Genomic DNA, 15,491 nt, shown 5'->3' on the forward strand with positions numbered 1-15,491 from the left:
TGGAGGCGGCTGGAGCTCTTGACAAAGCACCAAGAAGCTACATCACGAATCCGGCGATTGAACAATAACCACCACCTCTTCCCCACGACGACAATTCCACGAAACCTCACACAAGCAAACGAACCGAGACGAATTGTTGAACGACCGGAGGTCAAATAACCAGAATGGCTCAGGGCGAATCGGCGAGGGTGCAAGAGGCACAGAAGGCGGCCAAGTCAGATCCCCGAAAGGCAGAGCAGCTCTACAAGGACATCATCTCCAAGCCCCCTTCCGCAACCTCCGATGCTGCGGTGAAGGAGTACGAGACGGCGTTGCTTAGCTTGGGAGAGCTGTACCGGGATGAGAAGTGAGCCCCTCCCCACCTGGCGATGACATCGTCGGACCCATGTGTGCTAATTGCCCTTGTAGGAACACGCAGGAGCTTGTCGACCTTGTCACAAAAAGCCGAACAGTGCTTTCGTCATTCGCCAAGGCGAAGACAGCAAAGCTTGGTATGGACTGATCGCAAACCTGTCAAATTAGGCGATTCCGCAGATAGCTAACTGCTACCCCTCCAGTCCGCTCGCTCCTCGACCTCTTCGAGAACATTGAGGGCAGCACCGATATTCAGATTGCCGTTACGAAATCATGTATAGAATGGGCCACCTCCGAGCGCCGCAGCTTCCTGCGCCAGAATCTCGAGACCCGCCTGGTCACCCTCCTCATGCAGAAGCAGGCCTACTACGACGCCCTCACACTCATCAACGGCCTCCTCCGCGAGCTCAAGCGCCTAGACGACAAGCTTGTCCTGGTTGAGGTACAGCTCCTCGAGTCGCGCGTCTACCATGCTCTCGGCAACATCCCCAAGGCCCGTGCCGCCCTCACCAGTGCCCGTACGAGCGCCGCCTCCGTCTACACCCCTCCCCTGCTCCAGGCCCACCTCGACATGCAGAGCGGTATGCTCCACGCCGAAGACAAGGACTTCAACACGGCCTTCTCCTACTTTATCGAGGCCCTCGATGGCTACCACAGCCAAGACGAGCACACAAAGGCTACCGCCGCCCTGCAGTACATGCTGCTCTGCAAGATCATGCTCAACCTCGTTGACGACGTCAACAACCTGATGACCTCCAAGCAGGCCCAGAAGTACGCTAGCAAGAACCTCGAGGCTATGAAGGCTATTGCCAGAGCGCACTCAAACCGTTCTCTCGAGGAGTACGAGCAGGCTCTGCAGTCCTACCGCGAGCAGCTTGGCAGCGACGCTTTCATCCGCAACCACCTGCGCCGGCTGTACGACGCAATGCTGGAGCAAAACCTTATCAAGGTGATTGAGCCATTCTCTCGCGTTGAGATCAACCACATCGCCAAGATGGTCGGCCTCGACACGCAACAGGTCGAGCGCAAGCTCTCCCAGATGATTCTCGACAAGGTCATCATTGGTGTTCTGGACCAGGGTGCGGGATGCCTCATCATTTACGACGAGACGGAGCGCGACAGCGCATACGACCATGCTCTTGCTACGATTGAGAAGCTGAGCAGCGTGGTGGACGTCCTTTACACCAACCAGGCCTCGATGCTCGAGTAAGACATGGCAGGCGTCAAGGGGTCAAGGGGTAAAGGAAGCGAATGGATTCGGAACTGTACTATTACCATAGACACACAATGCCGGCGGTGCACGAGACAGAAATTCATTCTGATGAAGTGGTATCTTACAAACTGCGGGTATCTCCCCAGTGTCCAAACAATGTGATATCTGTTCCCCCCGAAACGCCATCGAAACCACAGTACAATGATTCAACGTGAAACTGTCATGATAGGCCCCTGATCTCTTGTTCATCAATCAACCACAACGCCCAAAGAACAGGAAACGCCAATATGCATGCCTTTAAACAAACTTCACCGAGGGTGCTTTAGGCGCGCGCTGCTCCCTGCGGAGCCGCTCTCCCACAATCAACGAAAAGGCCCTTTTGGCCAGCACCTCCTCATCCCACCCGCCAACCTCGGCCTTGAAGGCGTCAACAACGTCAAGGTGCCACTGCTCCATAAGCAGACTGGACCCGTGCGAGTTGACCGACTTGCCCAGCAACCAGCCCGATTTCGACTGGAAGCCGGCTGGCCATCGGAAGTTGAAGGGGCCCCGCCTGCGCAGGTGGATAAGCTCGTCCATCAGGAGCCAGTGGTCGCGGGACCACATCGTCTGGGAGAGACGCTTCTCGACGGGCTTGGGCGGGTTGCTGAGATCCGCTTGGGGCACGTCAGTCATGGACACGTCCATCTCCTCGTTTTCTTCCGACACGTCGTTCTCCTTGTCCTCCTCGATAATCGTGATGCTGCGCTGCGGCGCGAAGGCGACCGCGGCGGGGCCGGCGGCGCTGCCGTTGGAGCTGGCGGACATACGCCGCTCCGCGCGGGCTTGTGCCTGCGCCAGCGGGGAGAGCACGCTGCTCGTGAACTCGACGACCCTTCCCGGCGTGCGCGGCTTCAGGGGGGAGCGCAGGCAGGACTTTGGGGGTGACATGTTCCTGTCGGGCAGGGGGCGGAGGCTGCTGCGGCACGGGGACTCGGGACTATCTTCTGCGATGGCTGAGGCACTATCCTCCTGCCACTTTTTGATGTCCGCGCGGGTGAGCTGCATGCGAACCGGGGTCAGGGAAGGAACCGGGGCGGCGGCCTTGGTGAAGAGGTTGTTCGTCTTCTGGCCTGACCGTGGGGTGAAGTTCTGCTTCTGAGCGACGGGGAGGAAGGAGATTTCGGACGACATTGCGGGCTGAGAGTCGGGAATCTCTGACTGATGGCGCATGTTGGGCCGGCTCCTGCTGGAGGCGAAGAGCTCACGGCGGGTATTTTGAACATCAGGGACTGTGACAGCGCTGGCGTTCTTGACGGCACTTGACTTTGCAGGAGAGAAGAGATCTGATCGCCCGCTCTGGGACGGGTTGAATGCCTTTTGCGGGACGGAGGGGAACATCGAGTTCGTCTCTAGCCCCCCAGGGAAGCGCTCGGCAGGCTGTGAGAGGTCCCTCTGGGCCAAGGCATTCTGTCGCTTTTTCGCGTCCAGGATGTCCCGAACGCCCTCGGTGCCGGGCAAGAGGGCCGGAGATGAGAAGAAGGCAGACAGGTCCTTCTTAGCGGACGAGTGCTGAGCCATATTGAGGGCCTTGTGCGGGATTTGCTTCTGGCGACTGCGCTGCTGAGAGAGCATTGAAAAGTCCTCTATCTCAGCGTCATCAGCCATTAAGTCGTGGGCACGAGACGCAGCTGGGGTGAACACAGGTGGCTTCTTTGGTGATTCGGGGCCTCTCTTCCACGGGCTTGGGGCAGCGCGGCGAGCAGGGATCGATTGGACGGATTGCTTGCCAAAGTCGCGCTGGCGGCTTGACTGCGAAGCCGGTCGTGAAGCCTCAACTGCCCAGATGTCATCGTCCTCCTCTTCTTCTGCATAATCCTCCTCTGGATCTTCCTCTTCCTCTGGCTCCTGCTCTTCAACCTCGGTTTCGTCACCGGCATCGTAGTCCTGGCGCTCAAAGCCAGGCTGAGACTCGAAGCTGCGCTGGGCCTCAAGGTTTGGCCGAGCCTCAAAGCTGCGCTGTTGGCTGCCAAACGAGTTGCCGATTGCGTCCATGCTAGAATTGACAGATCGCGACGGGGCAAATGGCTGCTCGCGAGGAGCAGGCTCTTCCTGCATCCAACTCATCTCATCGGCCTCGTCGGCCGGCGCAGCACGGAGAGATCCCGACATTGACCTGGGACGTGCTGCCGCTCTGCTCGGCGACGAGGATCGTATACTCTTTGCCAGGGCCTCCATGAAGCTCGGCTGGCCGATATGACTATCTTCGGCGCCAAAAGGATCCTCGTACGGGGGTTGGCTTTGGTTTACTGATTGCGGGACTGATGGTTGTGCCAAGAGCCTGGTGGGAGACTGGAAGAACTGAGCGCCTGCCTGGATCAAGTTCGAAAGTGGCTGGGTCCAGCTGTTTCTTGGCTTGGAGGCAGACTGAGGCTGAAGCTGACTGCTACTAGTAGTCGGTCTGAACGGGCTGCCGAGCGAGTTCTGGCGAGGAGGAGACGAGGCATCTGATGTGACGCTCTGTAGAGCTCGGCCGGCCCGGACTATTGGCGACAGGGTTGGGCGGAAGCCGGCCTCGGGCGATGGCGCACGAGGTGCTAAGAGGTTGCCAGTAGGCGCCGGAATGGGCGATGAGGCCGGGCCTACTGGTGTAATGTATTCGTTCGCCGTACGAGGCAAGTTTGTCGTCAGGTCTCCAACGGGAAGCGAAGAGCTTCGAACTGAGTTCCTCCTTACAGCGTTCTTCTCAGGAGGCGCCACGGGTTCGTCCGCCTCTTCGGCTGCAGGAGAAGAACTACGCTCTGGATAATGAGATTGGTCAACGACTGGGGGAGAACTTCCCTCGGGTAGATGGGTCTGTTCAGCTACTGGAGAAGAGCTTCGCTGATCGGGGAGGAAAGTTTGCTCAGCTATAGGGGAGCTTCGCTGATCAGGCAGGAAAGTCTCCTCAGCCATAGGAGAAGAGCTTCTCTGTCCAGGCAGGTAAGAATGCGAAACGAGGGGAGAGCTCTCAGCAGGCAGATGATGTTGCCCTGCTGCAGAAGAAGAGCTTCTGCTTCTGCTTCTGCCCTCACTCCTAACCTTGCTCGTATCTCCCGGCAATTGAGACTGCTCGGCCAAAGGAGACGTTTGAGGCGCATCGATGGTTTTGCCATCGGAGTCAGGGACAGGAACTTCATTAGAAGATAGAGTGTCGTCCGGCGTGAGCATTCTGCTCGAGTCTGAGCGAGTGAATACATTCGCATTCGAACGGTCGGCACTTTTTGTCGGAGAAGGTTTTGGGGGCTCTTCCTCTGCCAATTCAACTTCCTCCATACCCCTGTCCTCTTGCGCCTCAACTTCGGCCTCTTCTTCCTCGTTGACCTCGGTCTCATCCACTCGTTGCAGCGTCCTGCCAGGGGTAGCAGCCTCCAGATACTCTTCGGGGATCTCGGAGAAATCATCCTCATACGCGGCAGAGTCCTCCTCGTTGGCCATCGAGCTTCGTCTCACACCCGAACTTCGTCTTGAGGTCGAGCTTCGCCTAGAGGTCTTCTTGGCAGGTGTCGCAGCGGCTAGAATTTTGGAGGGAATGCTGGAAAAGGAGTCATCCATTTGGCGTGCCTTGGACTCGAGGAGCTTCCTACCCAGCGGGATAGACTTGCGGCGAGGGCTGCTCCGGATCCAGGCAGGCGACTGATTGCCCTTGCTGGGCGTGCCATCGCTTCCTGCAGCTGACGAAGGTGCGCGAAGCCTTGGAGTCGGCAGGGATGGGAGATCGACGGGTGAGTGGGTGACAGCGCTCATATCCACGATGGACTCAACGTTGACTTCGCCAGTCACATCGGGGATCGTCTCATTATTGATGTCGACAGAGTTGTCAACCAGAGAGTCCATGAGAGCTTCTATCCTAGTCGATGGCGAGGTGTGAAGTGTCACATCATGTTCGACCTCCATTCTAGACTCTTCCGCCTGCTGGGTGGGAATGCCCACGACCTCATCCTCCTCGTCTTCGTCGTCCGGGCGCAAAGCGCCACTCTGCCTCAGCGATTCCAGAGTCTGGTTAATAATCATGTTTGTTTCATCGCCAAAGTCTTCCGGGCCGGATGCTTGCACGCCCATACTACTCTTAAGTGACGGGATCGAGTTCGCAAAGATCATGCTGAAGTCTTCGCCCTGGGCGACGGTGTCCATATCTCGGTCGCGAGAGCCACTGCTGGGATGAGCATCGTCGCCGACTAGAGAAGAAATATCGCTCGCCGGTCCTGGGCCAAAGTCGTAGTTATCGTAAGCGGGTTCGTTGCCATCGTCGGAATCAAACGGTGTCGGGCTCTTTTTGGGATGGGAGGGGGACGAGATGCGCCGTTGGCTCGTGTCTCCATGATCCCTCGGCCGCGGTGTTGTCTCATCATCCATCGTTGCCATCCAGATATCCCCATCAGACTCTGGTACGTTCTCCGTCGGTTGCTCCCGCGCCGGGGTGGAGTCCACATCCATCTGTTGCATACCCGCCGCAAGAACATCGTCCGATGGCGGGACAGCCTGGTCGAAGTCCTCAATCGTATGGATAGTTTCGTCGGGGTTGAAATCGACCTTTCTTGGCCTGCCGCGGCGCCGCGTTGTCGAAGGCGCAGGATCCGCGGAACCCTGGCGACTAGAACCGCGTGGGCGGCGCATTATGGATTTCGGCGTGCCTTGAGGAATGGTCATGTCTGAATTTAGATCGTCCGAGTCTCCAATCTTGGGTTTGCGCGCCGGTCTGGGCGTTCCCCTTGGTGTTCCCTTCCTCTTTCTCGTTGTGGTGCCGGTACCTGCGCCGCTGGGTCCTGGCGTCGCATTCTTGGGTGGACGACCCCTCCGCGCCGGGGTCTTGATCGCCGTGACTCTCTTATCGCCGCCGAGCGGAATCGTGGTTGTAGTCGTGCCTCTCCTGAGGCTGGGTGTTTGCGCGTTGAATAGTCTGCGCCCGACATTCTCGTACTCGTCCTCGGCTTCAACGGTAACTAGTAGGCGTTGCGGCTTGCGATTGTCTCCGACCTCGAGCTCGAACATCTGCTTTCTAGGCGACGTCCCGGGGCCTCCGACGGAGAACAATCGCTGGGACCGCTGGCTTCGGGTCACGCGATTTGTCGACGGGTAGAGGGCGGACGATAGGTTGTCGTTGAGGGGATCGGGCGACGAGAGGTCATCTTCGCTGGGTGCTCGTGTTATTGGAGTCGCCATGTTGGCTGGCGCAATTGAGGCGGCAAGACGCGCGCGCCGTTGGGTATGAATATCGCGTAGACTTTATGCAAAGAAGCAAAAAAGAAACAAAAGAAGACGCCAAAAAGAAGAACACGCGCAGGGCTCTTTGGCCTTCCTGTAGGTTAGTCGCACGAACGTTGAAAGCTATTCATGGGAAAGGTGTGTTGCGCGCGAGGTGGTGTGGTGGCCGCGGTGCCGGCAGGGTGGTGCTGCGCTGGCGCTCAAAGAGGGTCCCAACAGGGCCCTGGACCAGTTGTCAATGTCAGCCCAAAAGCTGTTTTGTTTACTTTCTTCCCAGTGTGGACTAGCGCAAGTCACCCCTCGGTCGCCTTGGCGGGGACGAGAGACGATTGACAGCGACTTGACTTTTTCCCGCGGGCACGGTCCACCCATTAAAGACAAGGGGAACAATATTTCCCCGCTGTCCCGATCTCTCCCGCTTCGGCGCTCGACCCGACCTTGACGGCTCACGGGGCCGGGGCCGCCTCGAAAACCAGGCTCTCCACGTGAGAGATCCCGAATCCCCGAAAATTCGGAGTTAAACCCTGCTGGGCAAAGATTATGGGAGATTGGCGCCCCATTCTTCACATGCGACCTGTGACCGTCAGTACCCTTTTCCAGCCCCCCTGCCTGTGATAGCATGAATGACATAACTGGGGTTAAGGTTCTTAGCGGCAGCCCTTCCAGTGTGGCCTCCCCCCCTTCGGCATTGCTAACGTGGTTGACCTCGGCTCCAACCAAGGGATTGGTACTGTTTGAGATGGCAGAAGGCCAGACTCGACTTCTTCAGACTCCCATTCAAATACGGCGCATCCGTCAGCATCCACATCCCGCATTCAGGTTGATGCATCATCGCACCGCTGCCCTCTCGTCGTCCCAAGTTTTGTAAAACCAACCTAAGCCTCCTTCCAGCGACAGACACTCTACATACACCATATAATCCACAGCCATGTCGCAGTCTAAGCCAGCAATCCCGCAGAACGACAATGTCGCCCACGCCCTCGCTGGCGCAGGCGGGGGTCTGCTCTCCATGGCCTTGACGTAAGAAGAACCAGGGGACTTTTTCTGGAACCCTCCGTGCCTCCATCATCTCCAGATTTTACCCCAGATTCCATTCGCGTGGCGCAAACCGTAGTTCTAATCACACCCATCATCGCAGCTACCCTCTCATCACCCTCTCCACCCGCGCCCAGGTCGAATCGAAGCGCGCCGACTCCGCCTTCCTCACGGCCGTCCAGAAGATCGTCGCCAGGGAGGGCGTGTCCGGGCTCTACTCCGGCCTCGAGTCCGCGCTGTTCGGCATCAGCGTCACCAACTTCGTCTACTACTACTGGTACGAATGGACCCGCGCCTTCTTCGAGAAGGCCGCCGAGAAGGCCGGCCGCGCCAACAGGAAGCTCACCACCGTCGAGTCCATGATCGCGGGCGCCATCGCTGGCTCCGCGACCGTCATTCTCACGAACCCCATCTGGGTCGTCAACACCCGCATGACCACCCGCAGCCAGGCCAGCGCCAAGAAGGAGGGCGACGAGGAGGCGCAAGCCGCGAAGCCCGCGAAGGCGCCCTCGACCATCGGCACGCTGCTGGCGCTGCTGAAGAACGAAGGCCCCCAGGCCCTGTTCTCGGGTGTCATTCCCGCGCTGGTGCTCGTCATCAACCCCATTCTGCAGTACACCCTGTTCGAGCAGATGAAGAACACCGTTGAGAAGAAGAGGAGGGTCACCCCGACCATCGCCTTCTTCCTCGGCGCCCTGGGCAAGTTGTTTGCCACGTCGGTCACCTACCCGTATATCACGGTCAAGAGCCAGATGCACGTCGCTGGCAACGGCGAGAAGAAGGAGGGCATGTCCCAGGCCATCAGCCGGGTCATCAAGGAGGAGGGTTACGCCGGCCTCTACAAGGGTAAATGTCACATGTCAAAGACGGTGATGCATGCGGCGCTAACAAGAAGTCCAGGTATCGGCCCCAAGGTCACTCAGAGCGTGCTGACCGCCGCCTTCCTCTTCGCCTTCAAGGACGTCCTTTACGAGCAGACTGTCAAGCTCAGGCTGCTGTCCAAGAAGCGCGCGTAAATGCTTCATAAATCAATGACTACCTCGAAACTTGGAAACTGCGCAAGTCAACACAGTTGGGACTAGAGGTTGAGATTTAAACGCATATATAGACCGAGCCAGCTAGACGCTCCATCGCATCGCATGGTAGCTCAGCATATACGTTCGTAACACGCGACTTGTATCAAATTTTTGTACGGAAATCACGGAAATACCCTCAAACACGGGTATTGGATGGAAATCGGGCGAACATGGTTGCCAAAGGTAGCATCACATGATTCTTTGGGAAATTGGGAAGAAATCTAGGAGTATCACATCTTTTTTTAGAAGTAGGATTCAATTATCCGTTGCAAGTCTATCTTATGCTACACCTCGGTTCGTTGCTCTCAGAGCCTCACCGAACGGGTATGATTCTCGGGACGATCCACCACTCGTGATACGACTTGTCTGGAGTCGGCACCTCGGCCTTGAGCTTGAGGTCCCCGCCTTCGCCCGACTTGTCTAGCGCCTTTCTGATACCCGACACCGCCAGCCCCGCGGCGATGCACGACTTGAGCCCGTTCTTCGTGGTCGGCACCCAGCGATCATGTGATCCGACGGAGAAGGACTCCGCCTCAGGGAACTTGCTCATGACCTCGAAGCCCTTCTTCGCGCCGGCGATGGCCCGGTCGGCCAGCGCCAGAAGGTCGTCGACGGACGCGTCAGACTGCTGCGTGCCGATGGTGAACTCTTCGAAGGTGGGCAGCGACGGCAGCCCGATGACCGCGAAAGGCTTCATTCGCAGCTCGTAACGCAGCTCGTCGGTGCTGTAGGGCCGCGGCGGCGGCTTGATGAGGCCGAGGCGGTGCAGGGCGGTGTACAGACAGGACAGCGCGTCGGAGAGGCCCTCGGTCACGGCGGCGTCGAGGAGCGTCAGGCGGAGGAACGCGAGCGACTTTGTGTACTGCGCCTCGGCCGTCGGGGAGAGCCGCTGCCTGTTGGCCTGCGCCTGGCTGAGGCTCCTTACAACGAAGGATTTTATGCGCTCGACGTGCTGCAGGCGGTTCTTGGCGAGGAAGTTGAGGTACCAGTACATGCCGGCGAGCTCGTCGGGCTGGTAGACCTCGAGCTCGAAGCCGAGCTGGACGATCCACTCCATCTGCTTGACCTTGTAGAGGTACGCCCAGGAGGAGAGCGGGAGGGAGAAGGTCTCGACGGGGCCCGAGGCGGACTGGTACACGACGGGCTGCTCGTCGCTCTGATGCTGGATGATCTGGTCAATGTCCTCGGCGTCAAATTGCAGGTTCTCCCAGTCGCGGACGATGTGGCAGAAGGTGCGGCGGACGCGGCAGCGGTTCTGGCAGAAGGTGCGGAGGATGTCGAGGTAGGGCTGCGCGGCGCGCATGCGGAAGGACTCCATCTGGGCGGCGATGGTGAAGCGCGGGTCGTGGGTTGCTTCTATCTCGTCGTTTGCACGGTCGAGGAGGGGGGAGGCGGGGAGGGAGACGATGGAAAAGTCGTCGTCGAGGAGTTGGCGGATCGACTTGTGGCCGAGTACCTCCATGTCCTTGAAGAGGAATGATTGGAGAAGGGTGCGGACGAAAATTAGGGGTTGAGGCTTCTTTGCTTGGAAGGTTGAGACGTAGGTCTGAGAGGGGTTTGTCAGTGGTAGACTCGTGGTGAAAAGGGGTCGGGGGAGGGGCTACCTGGAGGCAGATCGAATCGGTGTAGTTTAGCACGCCCACGACCTCTATCCCGTCGCTGATCATTCTCGTGAGATTTGCAAAGGCGTCCTCGAAGCTGGTTTGGACTATAGGCCGCGGGGGCATGGTACTAGCAAGCTTACGCTGCAACTTCGCACTGAAGGCCTCGGGGACGGGCTTTCCAAGGCCGTGGCTGTCCTTGATGCCTGGGAGCATGCCGAAGGCCTCCTGCCACGGGCTCCTGATCCGATTGGGGTCGGTCCGGTATTGCGTGTGACCAATGGCGGCGAGAAACGTGTATCTGAGGAGTAACCTGGCGTTCAGAGCGTCTACGAGCTCCTTCGGTACCGAGTCCGCGGAGTGACGCAGGATGAAGCTAGCATCCTTGATGATATCTCGGACTGATTCAACGCTGAAGTCGTCGAGCAGGACTCTGTTGTAGGTATTTGTAACAAAGTCTTCCTCCTAAGGGCACGTTCAGCCAAGTTCACCGAGAAAGGGCAAGAGTTTTACCTCATAGTAGTGCTCGCTCTTTATCCTCTCGTTGACATTGCCGCATGTTTTGAGCAACCCTAGGATGTACGCCCGGAGGACAGCGTGCATCGGTGCTGGTGGTTTGCCGTTGGCGTCCCGGATGAAATGGGCGTCATCGAGAGTAGTTGGGTTGGGCATCAAAATTGACTCAACGTATATACTTGTGAATAGAGTCTGGGATAGGGGGTATCCGACATGCCAGGCCATCTATCTGAGCGTTAGCTGGGTGCTATGTTGACGGAGGCAGGCACCTACCTCGTGGCAGAGCAGTTGGTCGATAATGCCAAGGACCTCTTCGGGGAGGAGAGGCCGTGATACGTCGTAGTCTACGTCAAGAGACTCCTCCGCCTCAAGGCAACCGCTATCCATCTTCGGATCCATGATCTGGTCAGACGGTGAGCGTGAAGTTCGTGGTCATCTCAACAGCATTTCCGCGTACCTCCAGAGCCCCAACGGACTCAAACAGGGTAAAGAAGCCATCTTTGACGAGCTCGCCAGGCTCAAGCTCTTGATAATAGTCAGTACTGATATTTGCCTTGAAAAAGCTCACGGTTGAAGCTCACTCTCAGCGGCTGCGGTGAATTTTGATGTGATATCAAAGGCGACGATGCCGTCACTTGAGATGTTGGGCGGCGGGGGTGGCGGGGGTTCGCGCCCTTGCTCCAGCGAGAGCCTTGAAATGTCTAGGTTGAGTTTAGCAACGTGCAAATGGACCGTTCAAAATGAGGAAACCACCTTCGGACACTCCAAAGCCGGAAGAAATGGCCATCTCAGCAGATGCGCCTCATATGAGGCTCTGTTGACTGACGCTTGGTAGGGAGTGCGGTTTTAGTGAGGTCACAGTGACTTTGCAGCCGGGCGTGGATAGGCCGAATAAAAATGGTATGGAGGGGCGCGCCACAATAACTCTGCCAGCAAGGTCCGCAGGGACGGGATTGCAGTAAGCCTGTGGAAACAAATGAGGCAGTCACTTGTTTGCAATCCGGCGTGCAGGCCAAAGGCGCTTGGTGTTGTTGTGCGAAGTACCTGCGACGGGAACATGGAGCGATCACAACCGAGTTTGTCCGGCGGCGGGCAAATTTGGGTCTGTGGAGGGAGCACGCTCAACATTCTGGCCGATGTCGAGCGGCTCGTCACTGTGCCCGACATCGCAACTTTCAGAGGCACCAATCCCACCAGGTAAAAAAAAAAGTGAGTGCTCAGAAAACTTTGGCAAGATGAGGCATCGGATTGATAGATTTTATGCCACTTTTTTGATATGATACAGCAGCTCACTGCCTAGGAGCCGGCGGGTGCCCGGAAGGGGCGCTTTGCATTTCAACCCTTCCATCTGTCCACCCCCATCTATCCTGTTCGACGCACGTCATGCTCCGTCGCTCATACAATCTCATCTATTTCCCTTTCTTTCGGTAGATCGGTTTACGAAGAGGCGGCGGGCTTGGCGACAGTGGCCTGGGCGAGGGGCTTGGGGTCGCCCTGCTTGCCGTTCTGCGGGCATTTCTGTCAGCGCGAATGTTCTCTCTTTCGTCGGTCGCTTCTATCTGTCGCTCACCTCCCACTTGGCGAAACGCAGCTCCATCTCTCCGCGACGCTCGGCGGCGATTCTCTTGTCCTCCTTCAGGCTGCGGCGCACGACGCGAGAAGCGACGGCGAGGTAGCGGTTGTAGCTGTTGATCGGGGGTTGCCGGGTTAGCCTTTTCCGTTCCCTCTTTTCTGTCGCTTTCCCGACGCAATCGTATCGTGGGCGGAATCAATTGACTCACGTGAGACCGGCGGCTTTCCAGGCGAAGACCATTTTGGCGGTTTTTTCGAGGACGGGACGGGTTTGATGTGGTTGATTAGATGCAGGAGTGGGACGTAGCTCGGCGGTTGTGATGCCAATTGAAGGTTTCTAGATTCCCGAAGCGCAAGCTCCGAGTTCGATGCCTTGGTGGCCTGAGGCAAACACAACGGAAGGTGAGTGAGTCTACGGCTGCTGGTCGGGTACAGTGTACCTTAGGTGCGTGGACTCCACCCAATCGTAGCAACTCAGCCCGGACCACTCAGAGCTGAGATCAAGTTACCATCTATTTAGCAAAGATGGGATGACAGAACTTCTTTCAAAATTGCCTTGCATCAGTGCTATTATGCACCTGGAAGATTACCCGGGACATCGGCACTGTTGTCTGTCTTGCTCTCGCGAACCAACAAGTTCTGACATCAGCCTTTAGAGCATCGCGCTATCAGTGAGCCCGAAGCCGCGACGTTCACTAAAGCCGTCGTCCTTCCGTTAATGGCCGAAAATTGCCAGTTGTTTCTCATCCTCAACTTCTCGTCCAGGAGATCGGCAAGAGTTAAACTTTCGGGATTTAGCAGGTAACGTGCACGATTGATGATACAGCGTCCTTGACAGTTAGCTCCGTGGAAAATCCGTCGACGGAGCATCCGCGGCCTCTGTTGTGTACGGCCCCATCTCAGTCAGCCAGCCCAATAGGGCTGGTCTACCATGCCACTATCCGGAAAATCGGCTTCGGGCACGGAGCTGCGGCGCTGCTGCCTGTGTGACGAGTGCGTGTGCGAGGATGCCGACGCGGCGTCGTTGAGATACCCGTCCGCAAGGGAATGGTGAGCGACTTGGTGGCTTTCAGCAGGTTAAGCTAGCCAAAACCCGGCGGCGTACTTAAACTCGCGTTTGCCAAGGCCTCATTCCATCAGTCTGGGCTGTTCACAATTGTTCACTTACGCTTCAAAGTCATCGTAAGATACTACTCATCAGAGAGGATTCGTGCCTACAACTCTGATCTATTTTGCCCGTTCACTGGCCTGAATCGATTGACTTTCAAGAATCATCGTCACGGGCGATCCGTAACTTTCCCTTGTCAAAATGACCAACTTCAAGATAGCCATCATTGGTGCAGGGCCTGCTGGTAAGTCTAATAATGCATTGCAGTCTTGACCCAATGCACAGCATTCTTCTTGTCATACACCTAAACATCGGCTTACAAGGCCACAGGATGTATGCTGGCACGGCTTCTGCATCTAGCCAACATTGAAGCAACGGTCTATGAAAGCGAGTCTTCGCCGGATTTCAGATCGCAGGGCGGCAGCTTGGACCTTCATACCAACACCGGGCTAGCTGCGTTGAAAGAGGCGGGTCTGTTTGATGAGTTCTTGAAGCATGCCAGATACGATGGACAGTACATGGCCATTGTCGACAAGAACAACAAGCCCCACTTTGTGAGAACGGCAGAAGGATGGGGGAGTGGTGTCCAGGAACGCCCAGAAATCGACCGACCCAAACTACGTGAAATCCTCGCAGATTCTCTGCCCAAGGGTATGATCAAGTGGGGACATCGCCTCAAGTCAGTCGGCGAGGACGGCACGCTCAACTTTGAACACACCTCGGCGGCGGGTTTCGACCTGGTGATAGGTGCGGATGGAGCTTGGAGCAAGGTCCGCCAGCTACTCGCGCGGGAAGTAAAGCCTTCTTGGACCAAGATTGGACTTTACTCTTTGAGCATCCCGAACGCTGCAGAGACTGCGCCCGAGTTGTCCAAGTTGGTCAACAGGGGAAACCTCTTCGCCAACAGCTACCAGCAGCGTATCACAGTTCAGCAGATGGGCGACGAGAGTCTCAGTGTGTATGCCGCGGTGGTGTCGGAAGAAGAGAAATGGTCAAGCCCAGCAGCGTGCGGATACGACTCACACGATATCGACGCAGTCAAGAAGCACCTCTTGGAGCTGTACAAAGATTGGAGCCCGGAGCTAACGGATGCAATCGTCAAAGCGGAGGGCGAGTGCACACCGAGATCGCTGTACATGCTTCCGGTCGGGTTCAAGTGGTTGCACCGGCGCGGGTTTACGGTCATCGGAGATGCGGCCCACTTAATGACGCCGTATGCCGGTGAGGGTATCAACGTCGCCCTGGAGGATGCGATGCACTTGGCCAAGGCCATCATTGGCGCTGCGACTGAAGGAGGAAGCCCAGAAATCCTGGACCGCAAGGTCGAGGCATTCGAGAAGGAAATGTTCCCGCGCATGGAAAAGGTGCAGCGGCTGACGGAGGAGCTTATGCACGACAACATGTTCACACCCGGCTCGCCGCAGACCACGATCGCAAGGTCGGTAGCAAGGCACGCCAAGTTCGAGACGCCGTGGGTTTTCCATCCGCTGGTGACGGCCTCAGTACACACGTTCTTTTTCATGCGCAAGCTGCTGCCATAAACCAAGCAGCGTGGCTGAGTTGATTGTATAGTCGCGCGAGGCACAATAGGTTTGGAGTCAGGATAAGGTCCCTGCTGGCGCCTTCTTCAGGTTAATGCTGTATTTCCGTAATAGTAACCCATGTCGTTTTCCAGTCACCGGGGTTTAAGCAGATCGCAATCCGTTTGCGCGTGGCGCAGTGCCCATGTCTGGACTCGGCTGCTGGGTTGAGTTGACTGGAGTGACAGTTGTCAACGACCCCGTTTGATGCGA

General features: G+C 57.2%; 6 protein-coding genes across 6 annotated transcripts; 3 read left to right on the forward strand and 3 right to left on the reverse strand.

Moving 5' to 3' along the window:
- Positions 1-164: 164 nt before the first annotated feature.
- rpn6 (putative 26S proteasome regulatory subunit rpn6) lies at positions 165-1,564 on the forward strand (the record flags this gene model as incomplete). Its single annotated transcript, XM_032023763.1, has 3 exons — positions 165-346; positions 409-491; positions 558-1,564. 3 exons carry the CDS (start codon positions 165-167, stop codon positions 1,562-1,564), a joined length of 1,272 nt encoding a protein of 423 aa, XP_031879451.1.
- A 300-nt stretch (positions 1,565-1,864) lies between these two features.
- CGGC5_v009559 (uncharacterized protein) lies at positions 1,865-6,748 on the reverse strand (the record flags this gene model as incomplete). Its single annotated transcript, XM_032023764.1, has 1 exon — positions 1,865-6,748. The coding sequence occupies one exon, from the start codon at positions 6,746-6,748 to the stop codon at positions 1,865-1,867; it is 4,884 nt and encodes a 1,627-aa protein (XP_031879452.1).
- A 970-nt stretch (positions 6,749-7,718) lies between these two features.
- PMP47A (Peroxisomal membrane protein PMP47A) lies at positions 7,719-8,841 on the forward strand (the record flags this gene model as incomplete). The annotated part of the gene is made up of 3 exons (XM_032023765.1): positions 7,719-7,810; positions 7,929-8,671; positions 8,726-8,841. 3 exons carry the CDS (start codon positions 7,719-7,721, stop codon positions 8,839-8,841), a joined length of 951 nt encoding a protein of 316 aa, XP_031879449.1.
- Positions 8,842-9,214: 373 nt separating this feature from the next.
- NAA35 (N-alpha-acetyltransferase 35, NatC auxiliary subunit) lies at positions 9,215-11,805 on the reverse strand (the record flags this gene model as incomplete). The annotated part of the gene is made up of 7 exons (XM_032023766.1): positions 9,215-10,447; positions 10,506-10,967; positions 11,016-11,243; positions 11,292-11,420; positions 11,476-11,543; positions 11,600-11,719; positions 11,772-11,805. The coding sequence occupies 7 exons, from the start codon at positions 11,803-11,805 to the stop codon at positions 9,215-9,217; spliced, it is 2,274 nt and encodes a 757-aa protein (XP_031879450.1).
- A 650-nt stretch (positions 11,806-12,455) lies between these two features.
- On the reverse strand, positions 12,456-12,831 carry sun (Protein stunted; the record flags this gene model as incomplete). Its single annotated transcript, XM_032023767.1, has 3 exons — positions 12,456-12,524; positions 12,589-12,703; positions 12,800-12,831. The coding sequence occupies 3 exons, from the start codon at positions 12,829-12,831 to the stop codon at positions 12,456-12,458; spliced, it is 216 nt and encodes a 71-aa protein (XP_031879447.1).
- A 1,068-nt stretch (positions 12,832-13,899) lies between these two features.
- Positions 13,900-15,239, forward strand: asqM-1 (Monooxygenase asqM; the record flags this gene model as incomplete). Its single annotated transcript, XM_032023768.1, has 2 exons — positions 13,900-13,942; positions 14,029-15,239. 2 exons carry the CDS (start codon positions 13,900-13,902, stop codon positions 15,237-15,239), a joined length of 1,254 nt encoding a protein of 417 aa, XP_031879448.1.
- Between the last annotated feature and the right edge of the window lie 252 nt (positions 15,240-15,491).

This window comes from Colletotrichum fructicola (assembly GCF_000319635.2).
Source record: "Colletotrichum fructicola Nara gc5 chromosome Unknown KSG_Nara_v1_contig05, whole genome shotgun sequence".
Taxonomy (NCBI): Eukaryota; Fungi; Ascomycota; class Sordariomycetes; order Glomerellales; family Glomerellaceae; genus Colletotrichum; species Colletotrichum fructicola.